The sequence below is a fragment of the Ursus arctos genome, unplaced genomic scaffold, assembly GCF_023065955.2.
Source record: "Ursus arctos isolate Adak ecotype North America unplaced genomic scaffold, UrsArc2.0 scaffold_6, whole genome shotgun sequence".
Classification (NCBI taxonomy): domain Eukaryota; kingdom Metazoa; phylum Chordata; class Mammalia; order Carnivora; family Ursidae; genus Ursus; species Ursus arctos.
This window is the reverse complement of record NW_026623078.1, coordinates 72,033,501-72,053,266: the sequence shown is the minus strand read 5'-3', so window position 1 is coordinate 72,053,266 and position 19,766 is coordinate 72,033,501. Positions and strand designations below refer to the sequence as shown.

General features: G+C 40.6%; 1 protein-coding gene across 4 annotated transcripts in view; it reads right to left on the bottom strand.

Annotated features, from left to right (window-relative positions):
• NSMCE2 (NSE2 (MMS21) homolog, SMC5-SMC6 complex SUMO ligase) overlaps window positions 1–19,766 on the bottom strand; it is a 208,044-nt gene that overhangs the window by 87,415 nt on the left and 100,863 nt on the right. For 2 of the 4 annotated variants that reach the window (XM_026495423.4, XM_026495425.4), the window contains one exon: window positions 16,381–16,464. The exons of 1 other annotated variant lie outside the window; for it this stretch is intronic. In XM_026495423.4, coding sequence (XP_026351208.1) covers window positions 16,381–16,464 — 84 coding nt within the window. The remainder of the gene's footprint in view (window positions 1–16,380; window positions 16,465–19,766) is intronic. One more of the 4 variants, XM_057307870.1, reaches the window with a different exon arrangement.

Genomic DNA, 19,766 nt, shown 5'->3' with positions numbered 1-19,766 from the left:
AGACAACAAAAATGGTCAAAACCACTACCACAATCACAAGATTACCACTTGTTTTTATGTAATGCCTGATCACTTTCAAGTCTCTTTCAAAATTACTAATTCGATTCTTATATCAAAGTTATGATGTAAATTAGGTGAGCAAAATTATTTCAGAGATGAGGAAACGGTCACAGAATGGGTCTCGCCTAAAGTCACACAGCTTACCAGTGAGTTTAAGAAAACGACTGGACTCCCACTGTCACACTCACCCTATTACACCAGCCTGTGTAGCTATAAGCATTGTGTTCCCAAGCTTCAAAGTGCCTGGCACACAGTCAGCTCTGGCTCTCTTATTTATCTCCGTTACCCCAGTGTCTAGAGCAGTATCTGGGGAATTAATAAGTCAACAATGAATAGATGAATAATAATGAATGGATGAATAAGGGACTGACAAAGCTAAAGGAAGGTTTGATTTACACTTTCAGTATACAGATGGCAGCTTTCATAAAATTACAAAAAATTGATTTCACAAATGCTTTTCAAAAGCTTCTAAGTTCCTTTTCTAACTGCCTCACCTGATTAGCTTTAAACCAAAGTAGATGTGCTTCCCTGACCTATTTTCAAAGCTCATCTTTAAATCCCTTGGTTACAAAATCATAAGGACTAAATATTCATTCTGAGAAAATATATAATGGTTCAGGCAAGAAAAAGTTTAAAAGAATAAATATTGATTAAATTCCCAGAATTGAAAATACTAATAAGGGTTATATTAAAATGCCTTCTGTGTGATGAATCTCCAATGAGAGTTTAATTGCTGGTATTTCAAAAGCCACTCAAGTCATAAACCCAATTGCATAAGAATAGTAATAGCAGAGCAAAGAAGCCAAACTAAAAAAGTAAAAACCAGATGCTTCCACAAACAATAAAAGTCTTATGATACTGGATCTAGACTGCATTTGAATATCTAAGTATAGTTTTCTGGTAGAAAAGAAAAAGTTTAGCATTTCCAACCTTCTGAACTGGACCACCCATTCTCTCCCTGGATGAACAGAGCTGGGGTTCAGCCTACATAAACGGGCCCTGTACACGATCCAGCACCAAAGTGACTGTCCATAAATGTTACATGATGAATTTGGATAATTCCATAGAAAACTACAGGTAAGAACATGATTCTGTGCTCGGAGTACTTTGGTTGATTCACAAGATAGTCACTTTCTCCCCTTCTTCACCGAAATGTCAATATCAGGGGTTTCTTTGCCAGAGCTACGGAATACTTTTCTCTATGGGCTCCTGTGCCCCTCTGCACACACAGAATAAGACCTTTATCTGTGGGATGATGTGGCCCTGTTCTGTCTTCAAATAGCTGTGCTGCAGGGTACACTGGGAATTAAGGAATTTAACCACGCTAGAAGAGGAGGGGGCTCACCGAGATCCAAATCCTCATTTTAGAAAGGAAACTCCAGCCCAGAGAGAGAATTATCCCTGGTTCGACATCTAATAAATGAAGGAGCCAGCAGGACTAGAATCCAGATCTGCTGAGGACAACAACCAGAACTGGCAGGAAAGCACAAGAGTGCAGTCATATATTATATACATGTGCAGTCGTATATATAATATATACTTAGCCCCAATGAACCAAAGCAACCTGTCCCAAGCTGTAATCATCATTTTGCTACAGTGCTGTTTTGATGGAATCCTGCTACTCCGATGACTTCATCTTTAATTTGATCCTCTTGGTTCCATTCTGAAAAATGCATTTTCACATTGGGCTAACACCAGTAGCGTAGTCCAAAGAATCAGATTGTCCCAGGTGAAGCCATGTTCAGGGGCCCACTCCCTTCCACCACACTACTCTGACTTCCACAGAGATGTCTCCTCCCATAGTCCTTGATTTGAAACCCAAACCAGAGCAGTGTAGTAGGATGCATTCCAGCTCTGGCTTTGACACGGACTTTGGCCTCCAGAAAGTCACTGATGCTTTCTAGAACATTTTTATTATTTATTGAGCAACCTTCATGGCAAATATTATGTATCTGGCACTGAACTAGATACTTTACATATGGTAAAATAATAACTATTTGTTTAAAAATGATGGGTACTCTGAGAACTCTATGATCTCACTGGGTCCTCTCAACCTTCCCCAAAGGATGGTACAACTATTCTTCCTATTTCACAAATAAGGAAACCCAAGGCTTAGTTCTCATGTGATTCTTCCTATTTTATAGTAGAAGATCCCAAAGCTTAAAGAATCCTTAAAGCAGAACCTACCTGACATACTGAGTGGCTAGGAGGTGGCAGAGCCGATTTAAATGCATGTCTAGATAACCTGAGTTCACCATGGCGGACGCTGTGAGGGACCTTCCAGATGCTTCTCAGGAATGAAACAGCCAGGAGTGCTGTTGGCAGCAAGTCCCCTGCTCTCAGCCCTCTTTGGAGACCACTGTAGTTAAGGAGTCACCTCGCTCGAAACCATGCCCCTTTCGGGAGTGACTGGCATCTGATGGCTGGTCAAAGAGATATATAGGCCTGGCCTTATTTTCCCAACTCAAGAACAGCTCTGAAGAGTCATCCATCGTCAGAACCCCCTGCAGGGTCTGCTGGCGCTTCCGGTGGAGGCTGGATCATCAACTTGGCTTCCCCCTGCCCAATCCTGCTTCCTTCCCTTCCTTTCCACCAGTGTTGGTCCCAAGAGCACTCCCTAGCCGACTTCTGCACCTCAATCTCCACCTCAGAATCGGCTTCCCAAAACACCCAAAGTGGGGCAACTGTGTGGTTTTTTCCCCCCACTTTATCAGGTTGCTAACTCAGTTGCTTCATCTGTCAGAGGGGAGGATGCTTTAGATGAGCCCAGTCTAGCTTTAGCTCCAAACTGTGCTGTGGCATAGCTCAAAAAAGTGGAAAGTTACAAGATCTGATTTCTATTTTTATTTCAGCCACCCATTAGCAGTATGAACTTAACCTCAGAGATTCACTTTCTAGTCTGTAAACTGGAACAACATTATCTACCCTCTTTCAGAGTTATTGAAAGCATCCATTTACAAACTACAAAGCCTGTATTAATATAAGCTATATTTTCATGAGGATTATTACTGTTAAATCTGTGGGAAGAGTAGAGCAGCAAGGAATGAAAGCTGTTCTACAATCCTGGGGAGACCCAACCAAGGCCCTTGGCACTCCACTGCAAGGCCTATAGCAGCCCTTGCCCAGAGGGAGCCCCCATATCAACCAGGGTCCACACTGTTGCTCTGAACTTCACGAGTCCGTCCCTGACGGGTACAGGACTCTCACTTCCTCTTTCCAAAGCTCTGTGAGAAGGCCAGAAGTTGGTCGGGACCATGAGCCAGTTGTATCACCACAATGCCTCATACAAAAGATACGTCAGGTATTCTCTTCCAACCAAGTCTCTTTGTGTCACCCTCTGGCCACCGAATAAAAGGAAGTCACATCACCAGCCCACATCCCCCCACCTCCTTCCTTTACCCCAACCTCTTACTCCTTGGCATTTTCTCATCTGTGGCTTTTCTCATTCTTGATTCCTTTCCAGATCTTTTCTATTTTGCCACTGGGAACCCTGATGTCATTATTAAAAAAAAAAAAACAAAAAAAAAAAACCACCACCAACAAAGCAAATCATTCCCCAGCTTTACCCAGAGTGCTCAATCTCATTGTTGTAAACAAAACTTCGTTCTTCCTGGAGGCCCTGCTTCCTCCTCTGTGGAAACTGAAGATCATAGTTGAGACCACACATTTTTCCCCACTTCTTCTGCCAATGGGGCCAGTTAAGGGGCGGGGGTGAGTGGGTTGGTGGTGAGGGCATTCCCCTGGATAGAATCAAACAGCCACGCAGATGGTTACTAGTACAAAACTATGGTTTTCAACATCAATTGGGCCTTCAGGGTCTCCTATCAATCCCTCTTGCTTATTATAAGCCAGTCCTTGTTTCCATTTCTCTAAAACATTATTCTAAAACGAATCACTCTCTTCAATACAACTATTATTCCTGCTTTGCTCCCTCCTCTCAGTGGACAAACTTGACTCCTATTTCACAGAAAAAAAATTAAATCCCTCAACTCTGATCTTCAATTTCCTGCCCTACTCCTCTAAAATTATGTACATCTATACCCACCCTTACTGCATTCTTCCAATCTCAAAGGACTGCCCTTGACTCACTGTCCTTCTGTCTCCAAGTGGATGCTACTGCATGAAACCCATCTTATTCTTCTCTCTTCAACCTCTTCCTTCTACCGCCATGAATTCCTTGGGTCATAAAAGCATTTAGATATTTTCCATCCCCCTCAAATCACCACAACTACCAGCATCACACCTTCTCACGCCCTGTGTTCTTCTCCAGCTAGTCTCCATTCCCGTGTCTACTTTCTAACCTCCTACTCACTCGTCCATTGGGACCTGGCTTTGTCCAGCTTGGCTAAACTCAGAAGTGACTTCTCATCTCTGCCTGTCTTTCCGGCTTGGTTGTTTACATTTGACACGAAGGATTTACCACCTACTTGAAACTACTTATTTGGTTACTGAGACAACTCCTTCTTGGTTCTCCTGGAACTTCTTGTATCTTTCTTTTCCATCTTATTTATGGGCTCCTTCTCCTTTGACCATGTTTCAAACATCAGGGTACTACTCCCAGAGTTTTATCCTCTGACCTCTTTTCATTCTTCTCCTGGGGGAGCTCATCCTGTAATAATTCCAATTGTCACCTTTTGGGACAATACTTGTCTCAAATTTGTAGCTTAAATCTTCTCTCATTTTTGACTTGTACTCTTCTTTTGCTCCCGTCTGGGGGTACTAGCATCCAGCCAGTCACCCAACTTAAAAATCCAAGAGTCTTCCATCACTTCGCCCTTCCTCCCCACCATTAGTTACTAAATATTTCCTTTTTACTTCCTAAATACTTTCTTTTTAACCCCCCCCCCCCGTATTTTCTTTTGCTGCTCCCCATCACTGCAGTTAATTCAGGCCCTCAGCGTCCTTGCCTGAACTACTGCAATGGTCACCTAACCAACTGGTCTTCTGGCTTCCTGTTTTAATACCCTATATGTCCACTCTCCCCAGTCAGTTGCAGGATCTAAAACACAAATGTGATCAGCCTGCTCCATCCAATACTACCTGTGACCACAACAAAAACACCAAACTGCCTGACTACAATATGCCTTCACTTGGCATACAAGACTCGCCAGGACTCAAACTCCGCTCATCTCTCTGGTTAGATCAATCAGTACTTCCTATCTCCGGCTTTATGCTCCAGCAACCCCTAAGTGCTCCTAATTCCTCATGCACATCATGCTGCTTCCTGCCTCTGCTCCTGACCACACTGTTGTCCCTTCTGCCCAGAACACCTCACCTTTGTTCCCTCCACCTGGCTAACTCTTACTCAAGACTCAGTTCACTTGTCTCACTGAGGAAGGCTTCCTTGATACAGAAGGATTAGCTGTCTCTCCTCAGTGTTCCTGTGAGAGCCGGGACGTACTGTTGCTGTCATAATTCCACATCACTTCAATATTGCTTGTTATGTGACTACATCCTTGCTCTGGCAAGAAAACTTGGTGGCCTAACCCAACAGATGCTTATTTTGCTCAGGAATCTGCAATTTGGGCAGGGCTCAGTGAGCACGGCTTGTCTCTGCTCCACACAGTGTCAGCTGGTGCAGCTCTCCCGGAGCTGGAAAATCTACTTCCAAGATGACTCACTCCCTGTGCTGACAAGCAGGTGCTGGCTGTTAGTTCCTCTCTGCCTGCGTCTTTCCACAGAGTTTAGGTTCTTCATGGCATGGTAGCTGAGCTCCAAGTGCGAGTGTCCCAAGACACAGGAAGTGGAAGCTGTTAGTTTCTTAAGGCCTGCACCCAGAAACTGGTAGTTTCTAAGTAGAAACTGAGTAGACTTCTGCCATAGTCTCCTGTTGGGCAAGCACAGAGCCCAGATTCAAGGGGAGAGGGCACAGCCCCATCAGATGATGGGAGGAGTGTCAAAGAATTTTGGGAGCCATGTTTTAAACCATCACCTTCCTCTACTAGACTATGTGAGCTCTTCTGGGACAGACATGGCATGTAAGTGCTGAGTGAATGAGTTCATTCCTGGACCAAACTGTCTACACAGAACTTCACAGTCTCCATCAGTCACTTGCACCACAGGGGTTCTACGCTGGACCAGTGACATCAATTAGCAAAAGGATTAAGGCCCAAAGGAAATTAGGGTTAAAGTCATACAGCATTAGAAATGGGAGGGTTTGGGTGCGCTTGGGTGGCTCAGCCAGTTAAGCATCTGACCCTTAATAGATTTCAGCTCAGGTCATGATCTCAGGGTCCTGAGATTGACCCCCTCGATGGGCTCCGCGCTCAACATGCAGTCTTCTTGTCCCTCTCCCTCCACCTCACCACCCCCGCCCCCGCCCTCAAATCAATCAGATCTTTGCAAAAAAAAAGAGGATTTTAACTGAGGGCTTCAGAGGGGAGGGGGGATGGGGGAATGGGATAGACTGCTGATGGGTAGTAAGGAGGGCACGTATTGCATGGTGCACTGGGTGTTATACGCAACTAATGAATCATTGAACTTTACATCAGAAACCAGGGATGGGGGCGCCTGGGTAGCGCAGTCGTTAAGCGGCTGCCTTCGGCTCAGGGCGTGATCCCGGCGTTTCGGGATCGAGTCCCACATCAGGCTCCTTGGCTAGGAGCCTGCTTCTTCCTCTCCCACTCCCCCTGCTTGTGTTCCCTCTCTCGCTGGCTGTCTCTCTGTCACATAAATAAATAAAAAATCTTAAAAAAAAAAAAAAAAAAAGAAACCAGGGATGTACTGTATGGTGACTAACATAATAAAAAAAAATTAAAATTAAAAAAAAGGAGGATTTTATGAGCTAATTATATTACAGTCCTTCATTTTGCCAAACAACACACACACACACACACACACACACACACAAACTGAGGCACACAGATAAAAAATATAGCAAAAGATCTATGTGGGTCAGTTATACAAAAAAGAGCACTGATTGAGAATTTGTTATATATGGGAAATACCTGTTACTTACTTGGCTTTTTTTTATTATTATTAAACAAGTCAGAGCTACTTAAACCTAAGAATCTGCATGATAAGTATTGTTAATTTTCTTTCTTTTAAAGGGGACACTATTTGCTTTTGCAAATTGGGTCCCATTTACCTATAGTTGTAATTTAATTATTTGATGATGCACATGTCTTGGTAAAATGCTTTGTGGCATACTGATGACTCAAATACTATGCACGGACATGCATCTAGCCATTAGTTATTAGACATCTTTAAACATGACTGAATCATGAATGTGAACAGAGGTATCAGAGCTTGAATTATTAAACGTAATTATTAAAGTCAAAGGAAATGAAATAATTTGACATCAGTAAGGATCAGATTGTAAACCTAATTCCAAAAGGTAAATCTTGACTACATAAAAAACTAATAATAAGTTAGTTTGCTGAATTTGGAGAGATACCTAATCATAGCTTTAGAAGCACACACTTAAACAGACCTGAAAATATTTAATCTCTTCTAGGCTTTCTGAGGAGCTTCCAAAACACTAGATAATCTATAAATAAATAAATAAATGGTGGGATTTGTCAATTAACTGAATACATCGTGGTATTTTACCAAGAATGTAAAATCGGTTTCCCCCAAAAGAATGAACTTTTTTCCTCAGGATTCTTCTTGTGTGGTGGAACATTTAGGAAATGTAATTTCCTACATGCAGTAATTACCTTGTAAATCAGACTGCCTATATGACTTCATTTCAAGCAATCTGAAGGAAGGGTGCAATATTAATTTAGCAGTTCTATAATAAAGAGAAGTCAGATGGGCTGCTGCTTGTACAGGACAAACTGTGAGGTGTATTTATAACATGATCTGTACTGCCTTGCCAGTGTTTGCGCAGCTATTACCTCTTACCCAGTATAACATCGGAGAAACTGCAAAATCTCCTGGAACAGATCAAAGATAAAGTAGAAAGTAAAACAAATGAACCAAAAGCTCTTAAACTCCGTATGTTCAAAAGCCAGACCCAGTGTCCTAACCCAAGCCTGCTTCTCTTTCTGGGGTCTTGTCTTGTAGTAAAGATATAGTGTAGTATTCTATAGGAAAAAAAAACCCCAAAACTTTAGACTCTAGGTCCAAGTTCAAATCTCAGCTCTGACACTTTGCCCCTGTTAGATCTTGGGCAGCTGATTTATTGTTGCTTAAAAAGCCACTTTCTTTATCTAAAAAATGGGGTTAATAACTTTCAGATAGTGGTAAAGATGAAATCAGCTAATTAATGAAAATAACTATCACACTGTCTACTATGTAACAGGCTCTCAATAAATGGCTCTATTGTTGCTTGAATTTGTTAGTGAGCTCCTCTTCTGTCCAGCTTAAGTTGGAAATTTAGAAATGTCACTGTCCCCAGCCCTTTCTTGAGCTCCATATCTACTCAGGCACTAAATGCTATTGATTCTACTCAACGAACTATCATTCCTTCCGTTGTATGAAAGACTGAATTCTCTTCTCTTTGCTTTGGCAAAAAAAATCACGTCTTCCTACTGAAGCCCATAATATGATTTCCCACTGTGTCAAGCACCTCAGAAAAATTGGTTTGCTTTTTGAAAAGATGTACGTATTTCTTAAATTCATTTCTGGGCATTTTATGTATTATGTTACTACTGAGAATAAGATTATTTGTTTATTTTGTTCTCCCCCCACCATTACACTTTCTAAATCGATGGCATGGCTGGTATATAAGATAGCTACTGACATTTGTCTATTTTGTCCTAGAGCTATCTTACTCCACTGTCAATTATTTAAACTTTTAACTTACGGAAATAAAACATTTTTCCTATTAAAACTTTGAATATACATATAAATAAAAATTTAAATCACTGGTAGTCTCACCATCAAGGGTAACCATTTTTAATAGCTGTGTATATATCCTTTTAGATTTTTTCCCATAGGAAGGTTTCATAGATTTATTATATTTTATAAAAATGAGATATTATACAAGCTGTTTTATTGTAATATACATATAACTAGTATATGCAGGCTAATATTAACATTATAATCAACACTGTTATCAGCTATCAACATAAGTTTCATTCAAAGATCAGGATTCAGACTGATTTAAAATATAGAAACTACTAAGTGTCTGGGAGAGACATGACAAAATAAATGAAAATGAGAAGAAATTATAGCTATAATAATTGCAGACAAACCTGAATTCATGAGAATAAAAGTAAAAAAAAGTAAAAGTGGGTTATTTTTCATTAAGTGTTCACTTACGATGAGGAAATAATAGAACTTTTATGCGATAAACATTTCCACATTTCTAATTAACAGAGTTACTAAACTTAAAAAAGAAGGCTAACTAGAAATTCAATGGTATCAAGAGACTGTAATAACATTTCAGTCCTTTTCAGATTAATTAAAATAAGAGGCTAGGAAAATCTGGGCGGATACAGAAGGGCTGATATTTTTGAAAAATACCCTGTGAACATCTTAACGTTCCCATACCAATATAAGCACACGTGTAAAACAGTGTTTCTTGGTGTTTTTAAAGTCCATGCTACCTTTAAATAAACTTTAAAAAAATCCCATACTTAACAATATTAAGACAATGGCAGATCTGCGGGGGGGGGGGCGAGAAATTTGTTTTGAAGTGTTGCTAGCATAAGCACTGAGTCTTCTCGCTTGCTGGAATCTTCTGCCTCCTAGCCTCAGTGGTGTGGGAAAGAGAACGGAATGTGGGCCATGCCTTGCTTTCAGGGTCACAAACGGAGACAAACCAGCCTTGCAAACACTTTTTGATGAAAACTGAGTGGCATTTGAAGTCCACTCATTTGTTTTTGGGTAAACAGGGAAATCTTTTACTCAAAAATTCTTCAGGGTGATTTTTCTGGAAGTTATTCTGGTAACTAAATGAAACCTGAATTCCAAACGCTACCCACAAATACCTTCTGGCCAAGACTGGATGCAGGTGAGAAAAGCATCCCTCACAGGCTCCCACGGGATCTACGGTTGCGGAGTTGGGAAGCTATCACGCAAATTTATTCTTTGGACAGATTAAGTTACATTTCTCCCCTCCCTGAATTCATCTTCAGAAACCTTTTTTTTGAGAACTTTAGTAAGTCAGAAAATTAAGAGACATGTTTGGTACAGCATAAGGATTGAGAAAATGGACTCTGGCACCAGACAGGGTTTGAATCCTGACTCTGCCAATTATTAGCTGGGTGCCCTAGGGCAAGCTAGAGACCCTTCTGTGGCAGTGAGCCTTACCTGTACAGCGTGTAAAGTACTAACCGTCACTACTTAAGACGACTGTTTTGAGCACTACATGTAAAGCCTCGGAATGCTATCCAGCGTGCAGGAAGCACTCCAGAAACCTTAGTCTTATTGGTACAGCTGGACTTCTGTATCAAGTAGTGCTGTTGGGTTTACCCCTGGATTTTTCAGTTCTCCCTAGATGAAACCCTCAAATAAATCCTGCCAACATGTTATGCTTTGTTGAATGTTTGCAAGTCTGAAGTAGCTGTTTTCATCCTCACTGGCTTGGAAGCGATGCAACATTATCCTTCAGGTCATCAATCTTTCCAAGCACTTTTACCTCTGACATGATTGAAAAGCTCTGACAGAACATAATGTGGTACAAGCAGTCACAGTTGATTTCTTCCCATAGTTGGGTCTTAATTTTTAACAGTAAACTCCTTGATTCATCTGGAATGTATTTTAATGTGAAGTCTAAACTTGGGATTCAAAATAGTGTTATAAAACATTAGCCAATGGTTCCAAAAATTCTTCTTGAATAAGCCAACTTTTCCCCCAATGATCTGAAATCTGTCATACATGAAAATCTTGTATGTGCTTATTACAATAGTTCTCTATTTATTGTTGTTCTCCCACTGGAACTAAGTTTTACAAAGAAAGGGAGTTGGTTACTTGGGTTCACTGCTGGATCACCAGAGTACTGCCTGGCTCACAGGAAGGAAGAGGCTTTCCTCTTTAGAGCCCTCAATGTGATAGCACTGATTTTCTAATGATAAGCAAATGCTACATTACTGACACAATTCTGAACTGATCATATTTTTCATTTCTTTCAATAGGCTCCTAGATTTCATTTGCTAATATCTGACTGAAGATTTCATACATTTAGTTTTAAGTGACAGTGTTCTTAACTTGGAAGAAAAAGAAAAAACATAGAATTTGGTCATAGCCAACCTAGTTTCATAAAATAAGCAGGGACATTTTCCATATTTTTCCATGCTTTGAAGTAGATTAGAAAGTACAGGAAATACCTGCTCCTTTAAGATTTGAGAGAATTTACGGATAAATATGTCTAGAATTTGTACTTTGGGGGGGGGAGTCTTTCTTTTAATCCTATTTTTGTCAATTTTAGCCATCTAAATTTTTTACAAATTTATTTTTGGTCATTCATTTTGTAGGCTGAATTTACTGTCACAGGGTTAAAAATACACTTTTCCAATGATGACATACAAATGGTTAACAGACACATGAAAAAATGTTCAAAATCATTAGCCATCAGGGAAATTCAAATCAAAACCACACTAAGATACCACCTTACGCCAGTTAGAATGGCAAAAATTGACAAGGCAAGAAACAACGATTGTTGGAGAGGATGTGGAGAAAGGGGATCCCTCCTACATTGTTGGTGGGAATGAATGTTGGTACAGCCACTCTGGAAAACAGTGTGGAGGTCCTTTAAAAAGTTAAAAATTGAGCTACTCTATGATCCAGCCATTGCACTACTGGGTATTTACCCCAAAGATACAGTAGTGAAGAGAAGGGCCATATGCACCCCAATGTTCATAGCAGCATTGTCCACAATAGCTAAATCATGGAAGGAACTGAGATGCCCTTCAACAGATGACTGGATTAAGAAGTTGTGGTCCATACAATGGAATATTACTCAGCTATCAGAAAGAATGATTTCTCAACATTTGCTGCAACATGGACGGCACTGGAGGAGATAATGCTAAGTGAAATAAGTCAAGCAGAGAAAGACAATTATCATATGATTTCTCTCATCTGTGGAACACAAGAACTAGGAAGATCGGTAGGGGAAGAAAGGGATAAAGAAAGGGGGGGTAATCAGAAGGGGGAATGAAGCATGAGAGACTATGGACTATGAGAAACAAACTGAGGGCCTCAGAGGGGAGAGGGGTGGGGGAATGGGATAGACTGGTGATGGGTAGTAAGGAGGGCACATATTGCATGGTGCACTGGGTGTTATATGCAACTAATGAATCATCGAACTTTACATCAGAAACCAGGGATATACTGTATGGTGACTAACATAATATAATAAAAAAACATTAAAAAAATATTTGAAGATACCAAAAAAATATTACTCTTTTCAAATATATTTTTTAAAAATTTCTCTCTGCATCTATGGTTATATACCTTTTTTTTTTTTTTTTTAAGACATGACTCTGGATCAAATTATTATGGTGGGATTTCAAAAAAAAATCAATTTGAACACTTGTCTTCTAACAGAATAGGGTTGCTGTTGTGTGGCAATGAATATGTTCGGTTTTAATCTCAACTATATTCTGCTGTTTATGCTTCCAAATTGTTTTCTCCTTACCACCCTCTCTCCTTAGCTGGTCTCCCCCGACTTACGGCCAATTAAGACATTTTTCACCCCATTTCCACACTAGTACTGCTTAACTTAGAATTTTCTTCATCCTCTATTTCTTTATAGATGCCACCCCTAAAACAGCACGGAGTCTCCTTGCACTCCTTCATCTTCCTTCTGTCTGCCAAACTGTGGAAGCATTTTGCTACTGCAGGTCTGTTAATATTAGTTATTATTGGTCTGTTATATTAGTTTTTTGAGGGATCATTTATTGTTAGCATTATGGCTTATTACTATACTACCAACTGTTATTCATAAGTAATTCCTACCACTTAAAAAATACTCTATTATGATTTCCTCCCCTGTTGGGTTCTTTATTACTTGTTTGGCTCTAGATCTCTTTGCATTTTTGCTATTCAGGACAAGTACATGAACGGCATGTTTTGTGAGTCATTCATTGTCAAAGATGATCTTTTTGTTGCCCTTTCAAGAAATGCTGCCTCCGCTGGCTGTAAAACCGGAACAGCGGCACATTGCCTCTAATGTCTAAGGCGCTGCTCCACTGCTTTCCTCAGACGATGTGAGTACGGTACAAATTTATTCTCCTTTTGTGGACATCTCCCTCACTCCACCCAATCCCACCCCCACACATCTGGATGCTTACAGTTTATTCATTTTTTAAAGTGTAACAGTTATGTCCGAACACATTTAAAAGAGAATTTTTCATCATTCTTTTTGTTGATAACCACGTCATTGAGATAGAATTCACATAGCATAACATTTCTTCATTTTTCTTCGCTGGCCACGCCTGAGCCCTTTGATGTGAAGATTCATGATTCCCTTGAGCTAAAGTGGTGGTGAACGTGTGAAGTTTCGTACGTAAGCTAGGGCCACCATCTTGAACCAGAAGCCTGTCCAGGACATCCTGAAGCCGACTGTTGCTGCCACCCTGCTACTCCTCCCTTCTGTCCCTTGGGCTCCATCTTGGAACAACTTTTACTTTCTTTATACTCTTTGGCTTTCTCGTCAGATTCCTCTTCTTTCTCTGTGGTTTTGCCGGGTCCAAACCTCAGCCCCCTCCTCTCATTCTACATACTCTTCTTGGCTCCAACTATCATTTCTATCGGTGATTCACTGGCCCCTCCCTGAACACTGTTTCTATAGAAACTTTCTCCCATCAGCAACACCCGTCATTAAGCACGCTGCTGATGTGTGTTGGGCACTCTTCAGTAATTCAGTTAAAATCACTATTATTGTCTGCTTGGCTTACTGCCACAGCCTGCCAGCCTCCAGTCCTGCTTCTCCCAATCCATTCTCTCCAGGCTACAGTCACTTATCTTCCTCACAGATCAGTTCTTATCCCCTCAACTTAAGGCCTTTTAAAATCAAATCCAAATTTCTCAAAACGACATACAAATCAATAATGCCCTTGACTTTGTACACAGCATTCCTTCTACTTGGGAGAATAACTCAGGTATCATTGTAAGGAGAATTTCTTGATATCCCAAAGCTGAAGTAAACACTCATCTGATGTGCTCCCCAAAGTAACCCGTACTTCCCCTACTACTGCATCTATTCTGATTTGTAATCATCTGTTTACTTGTCTGTCTCCTCAACTACAATGGAAATTTTGATGGGTGGGCCACTGTCCTTTTCACCTCATTTCAGTGCCCTGCATAGCTCCTGACACAGAGTGGGCATTTAATGGGTATCTGGTAAATGAATGTATTTTCAAATCCCACAAGCCATCATGCATGTAGAGAACTTTGGAATTCCATCATGGGAGAGGGATTCTGAATCCAGTTGAGATCCATAAACAGACATTAGGAGTGCATGAATACCATAGAATTGCACCCAACATTTTATGTGCATATACATTTGTTGAGGGTAATTTTTAGACTGAATAGTCAATTCTAAAAATTTAAGAAATGCTTGGTTAGAAAGGACTATTCTAAAGTGTATTACAAACTAAAACAACACGTAGATACATGACACACAGACACACACAGGGACTGATCTAATGACATCAAGCCCTAGGGTAAACTTTTACTGAAAAGGGGACAAGAGGCAGAGAGTCAGAAGGCTGCAGGAGAGCTGAACAAAAACACATGCCAGAAAAGAACTGAGAGAGAAGAGGAACTTCTGTCTCCTCGGCCATTTTATACAGGGGCCTTGTGCAGTCAGGGGATGAAAGGGTGGCTTCCATACAAAGGGTCTATCAGGATCTGAAGAGATGTGTATAATTTTGAAAACTGAAAACTTCAGCTTGTGATAATGCTACCCAACTTCAGGCAAGTTCTGTTCTACAATCTGGTTGTCTTTTCAGTTCTGGCTAGTGAATCCCTATCTAGACTCTGACCTTCAACAGAAGGACAGAGAAAAAGGAAAAGGAAGTCAGTGGGCTGGGCTTAGGGCAAGGGAGCTGCAGGAATAGGAGGTCAAACACTCACTACTTCTCAGATGACCCTCTTTCCCTGGCTCACTCTACTCCTTTAGTCATAGTACAGCTCATGTACTGCCCGATTTGGAGGAACCTTGACATATATATATATATCAGGCACTTTGGTAAAATGATAAGATGTATGTAAGTTCTGAAAAATACAGGTAGTTTCAAAAGTTCTGGGTGTTTTTTAAATAAATGCTGACCATGCGCATCCTCTCCTCAGGTGACTGAACATTTAATAAAGTCAGGGAATACGATCTTTCTTTTTTTGGTAAGCTCCCCTATCCACATAAAAAACATACCAAACTGCCAGGTTTGGTAGAAATGCTCACTTTTGTCTAAGATGCTGTACGAATCCACAAACGTAGGGCAGGTACTTCAGAGTGGTGATAGGCCTGATTATTTTGTGTTTCAACCACCTGGCCTAACTTCCATTTCTGTGGGGTCCCAGGGCGGCTATGATCTCACGTCTACGATGTCTCTGGCTGTGAAAGGAACCTTGCTTACAAAGGGATGGAAACTGGACCCTGTCCTCATTAGCATCAACTTTCATCCAAAGAAAATGAAAGCACATTTGGCAAATTGGGTCAAAAGGCCTGGTGAATTCATTGATTACTTCATTAGTATCTAGGTAACCAGGAATGGTCCACAACTACCTGTCTAGCAATTCAGCCCCGTATCATTCAACAACACACAAGAACAGCTCTGTCAGGACGTACACAGATAGAGGTCTCATGAACTTATTACACGCACTAATAATCCAACAGTGTCTAATTCTGCCGCAGAACTCCAACTGTATAAATGGACAAAATCATGAATGTTAAAAAAAATGGGTTTTAAAAACCAAGTTTTAAAAACATCTTTTTAAGATTCTATCTTAATCTGTTCTATCTGGAATTTTTGTGAGGTTTTAATCTACTCATAAAAATGTATTTTAAATAGTAGTGACAACTGAGGATTGCTCTGGGTAAATTCCTGATAAATTTATGGTGAAATCTGGTGGTCAGTTATGCTGGCTAATAGCTGGGGTGAAAGGGAAGAACAGGAGAAAGGGGGAAAACCACAATTTAGTAATTGAGTAAAACCACCTGACAGTGTCATATTTGAGGTAATATTCACTTAGAAAAACATTCCAGGATTCACTAAGAGATGTAATGGGTTTTGCCCTGTTATCTATTTTGATATCCTTCTTAGCAAGAAATTGCTGTTAATGATTTATTGACATCTGGTCTAAGTTCCATTATATTCATAGATGAGCTGAACATGTCATATGTGTGGTATGGGAAACCCTTTCAAATGCTACTGGGGCTGTTTTGAGGAGAGAGAGAAAGAGGAGAATGGAAGAAAAAAATTCTATAACCTCGTTCATTGCCTGCTCTACTTGCATCCTTATCCTTAATCTTGTCGACCTCATTGTGTCCTCCATCTTCTTTAGGTTTCACTGCTGCAAGAGAGACCCAGATTAGGAAGTGACTTGAGAGTGATGCCAGGATCAATGTGGACAATGAGATGAGAGCCAGAGTGAAGCCAGAAGAGGCTGAGAAGCCAGAACTGGAAATGAGTTGTCAGAGGATCCTCATGATGTGGCACTGACAATCTATATTCCATCCCTCCATACAGGTGTGAAATTTGCCAAACCAAACAAGTAATACTCACCCAGAAGGAAAGGGTCTACTCTCACTGACATAATAGTATTTGGTACTCTCTAACTGAAATGTGCACATGATGAAGATGTTCTTAATAGATTACTTCCGGGCAGAATTATTCTGGTGACGTGGCGAATGGGAAGGCAACATGAAGCATGGCGACATGGATGGACATCACCTGGGAAATCCAGCAGTCCGCTCCAACAGATGCCCTCAAGGTAGTATCTACCTTGATGAGCCTCACAGACTCTGATACCCGATCTCTTTGACTGGACCCAGGAATGCAGACTCATGCTAACAAAACTCACAAGACACTGATGTATAAAAAAAAAAAAAAAAGAAGGCGACTTTATTATTTACATTGAACAGCAGAGGAATCAGGCTACTGAATGTCCATCAGCCTGAGAGTGCATTATCTCCTTGGGAAGGCAAATGACCAGAGGGAAGCTTGGTGGGCATGGAAGCAGAGCAAGTGGAGTTAATTACACAGGATTCCAGCACAAAATGGCGTGAGGCTCTGCAGCTCTCCACAACAGGGTTATCCACCTGCCAAGCAGGCTGAATGGATGCCTCAACCTGGCAGGTGCTATTGGTCAGACAGTGCTCTGTTGGGTATCACAACAATTAAATTGATTGCTTTTCTTTTTCTCTGTCTTAAAGACAGAGAAAATGCTCTTCTGATGAAGATTTTATATGTTTGGGTGTTTTTAAGATGCCAGTACCCTCAATTACAGTGAAATCTTACTGTCCAAGGAGTCTTTATGTTTCTTAGGTTCGCGTTGGCTCTCTTGGATTTAATCTAGTACATGTTCATTTCTTAGTTTAATTTTCAGAGAGTATTTTCATTTTCCCGCTTTCTGAGATCAAAAGGGGCACCGCATGGAGGACTCCACATTTGCCTACAGGTTCCACAAAGTGTCAGTTAAATTCAAATCAACCTGTATTTGCTGTGCCAACTTTATGCCCACTGCTGTGCCAGGTACAAAATAATATTCAAAAGAGCCTCTAAGGAAATGTTGTATCTCCTGGATGCCTACAGACTTTTGCTCTCTTTAAGGTACAAGAAATAGAAAGATAAGCACAATACTGTCTTGTTCCCTTTAAGAGCTCCAGCCTAGCAAAAGAACAAGATATGAATTAAAAAAAAAGAAAAAGGTACTGTGCCAAGTGGCATGAAGCATGGCAGCAGGAGTACCATTTATACTTAGGGCAGAGACAGAAGCCACATCTTTCAGTAAGTCTGATTAAAAAAAAAAACCTAAATAATAATGATGATTACTTTAAAAAAATTTAACCACAGTGAAGCACAAAGTATAGGTTCCTTCCTTTCTACTTCCCCACACCTATTCTACCTTTCAAGGTTGCCCTCAGTAGTTCGGTGAATACTCTTCCAGATCTTTTTCTACGTACATGAAATACACACATACACACACACACACACACACACACACACACTTGCAGCCCCAAATGCACATATTTATACATGTATACAAACAAATTTATATATTATATCAACATGTAAAATTTATGAATTACACAACCCATTTACGTAATATGCACACATGCATGCATCCATTTATGTAACATATGCACATGTGAGATCGTACTGTATATATTGTTTTACAACTTGTTCTACATTTACTTCTTTGTTGTCAGTTATGACATGCATATAGAAATTTACACAAAATAAATATGCTGTTTAGAAACTAAATTTCTCTGGATAGCTGCCACCAGGTTAATAAATAGAAAATTCTGAGTACCCCAGAAACTACCTACATCCACCCCCACCCCCAAATTCATCAGGCTGAATTTTATGATCATTTCCTTAGTTTTCTGTATGGTTTTACTACCTATAAGGCAAGCAAAGCTCAAATTCGCCTGCATTGGCAAATGCCCTTAGGGCTACAGTAGCTTGGTTCTTTAAGCTTCCATGAACTCTCACTGTTCCTTAGATTTCCTTTGATTTTCTGCCCTTTTCTGCTCTGAGGATGTTTTCTTTCTTTCTTTCTTTTCTTTCTTTCTTTCTTTCTTTTTTTTTTAATATTTTATTTATTTACTTGACAGAGAGAGACAGCCAGCGAGAGAGGGAACACAAGCAGGGGGAGTGGGAGGGGAAGAAGCAGGCTTCCAGCAGAGAAGCCTGATGCGGGGCTGGATCCCACAACGCCAAGATCACGCCCTGAGCCGAAGGCAGGCCCTGAGCCGAAGGCAGAGGCTTCAGCGACTGAGCCACCCAGGCACCCCTCTGAGGATGTTTTTTTATACATATTCAACAGTTCAGATGGTTTTCAGCAAAGGATTGTTCAAATAACCCAATGGGCGTATTTCCAGTAACAGAAATCTGTGTCCTTCTCAATTCTTTTTTTTTTTTTTTAAAGATTTTATTTATTTATTCGACAGAGATAGAGACAGCCAGTGAGAGAGGGAACACAAGCAGGGGGAGTGGGAGAGGAAGAAGCAGGCTCATAGCAGAAGAGCCTGATGTGGGGCTCGATCCCATAATGCCGGGATCACGCCCTGAGCCAAAGGCAGACGCTTAACCGCTGTGCCACCCAGGCGCCCCGTCCTTCTCAATTCTTACCTACTATATCCTAACTCCTTAGAGGTTATGAGAAGCAAACATCCTTAATTTTTCACGGCACAAACAGTGAAATATGCAATAAATGCACAAGGAGTAAAAAGCAAAGGAATGGACATGAGAATGAATGTATGGTTACTTCTGCTCTTGAGGGGTTTCTGGTTTCTTTCTTTGAAGGGAGATAAGAATGTAGGTCAGATCATAAAATGATCTGACATGAAATGAGGGAATAAAGCAATGTGTTTAAATGAAATCACTTCCACTCACCAAACATGGAAAGATTTCCAAGATATACTGTCAAGTGAAAGAAAGAGTGTTGCGGATGGTGTCTGTGTAGAAAACAGATCTGTATCTATCTGCCACGTGAGTAAATAGGTGTGCACATATGTGCCCACACACATTCTTGTTTATGCACAGAAATAGGACTGTAAAGACATGTAACAGTGGTTCCCTCTATGAACTGGGATTGGGAAACCAGGAGTTATCTTTTCGCTTTTAAATATCCTATATAATATTTTTACA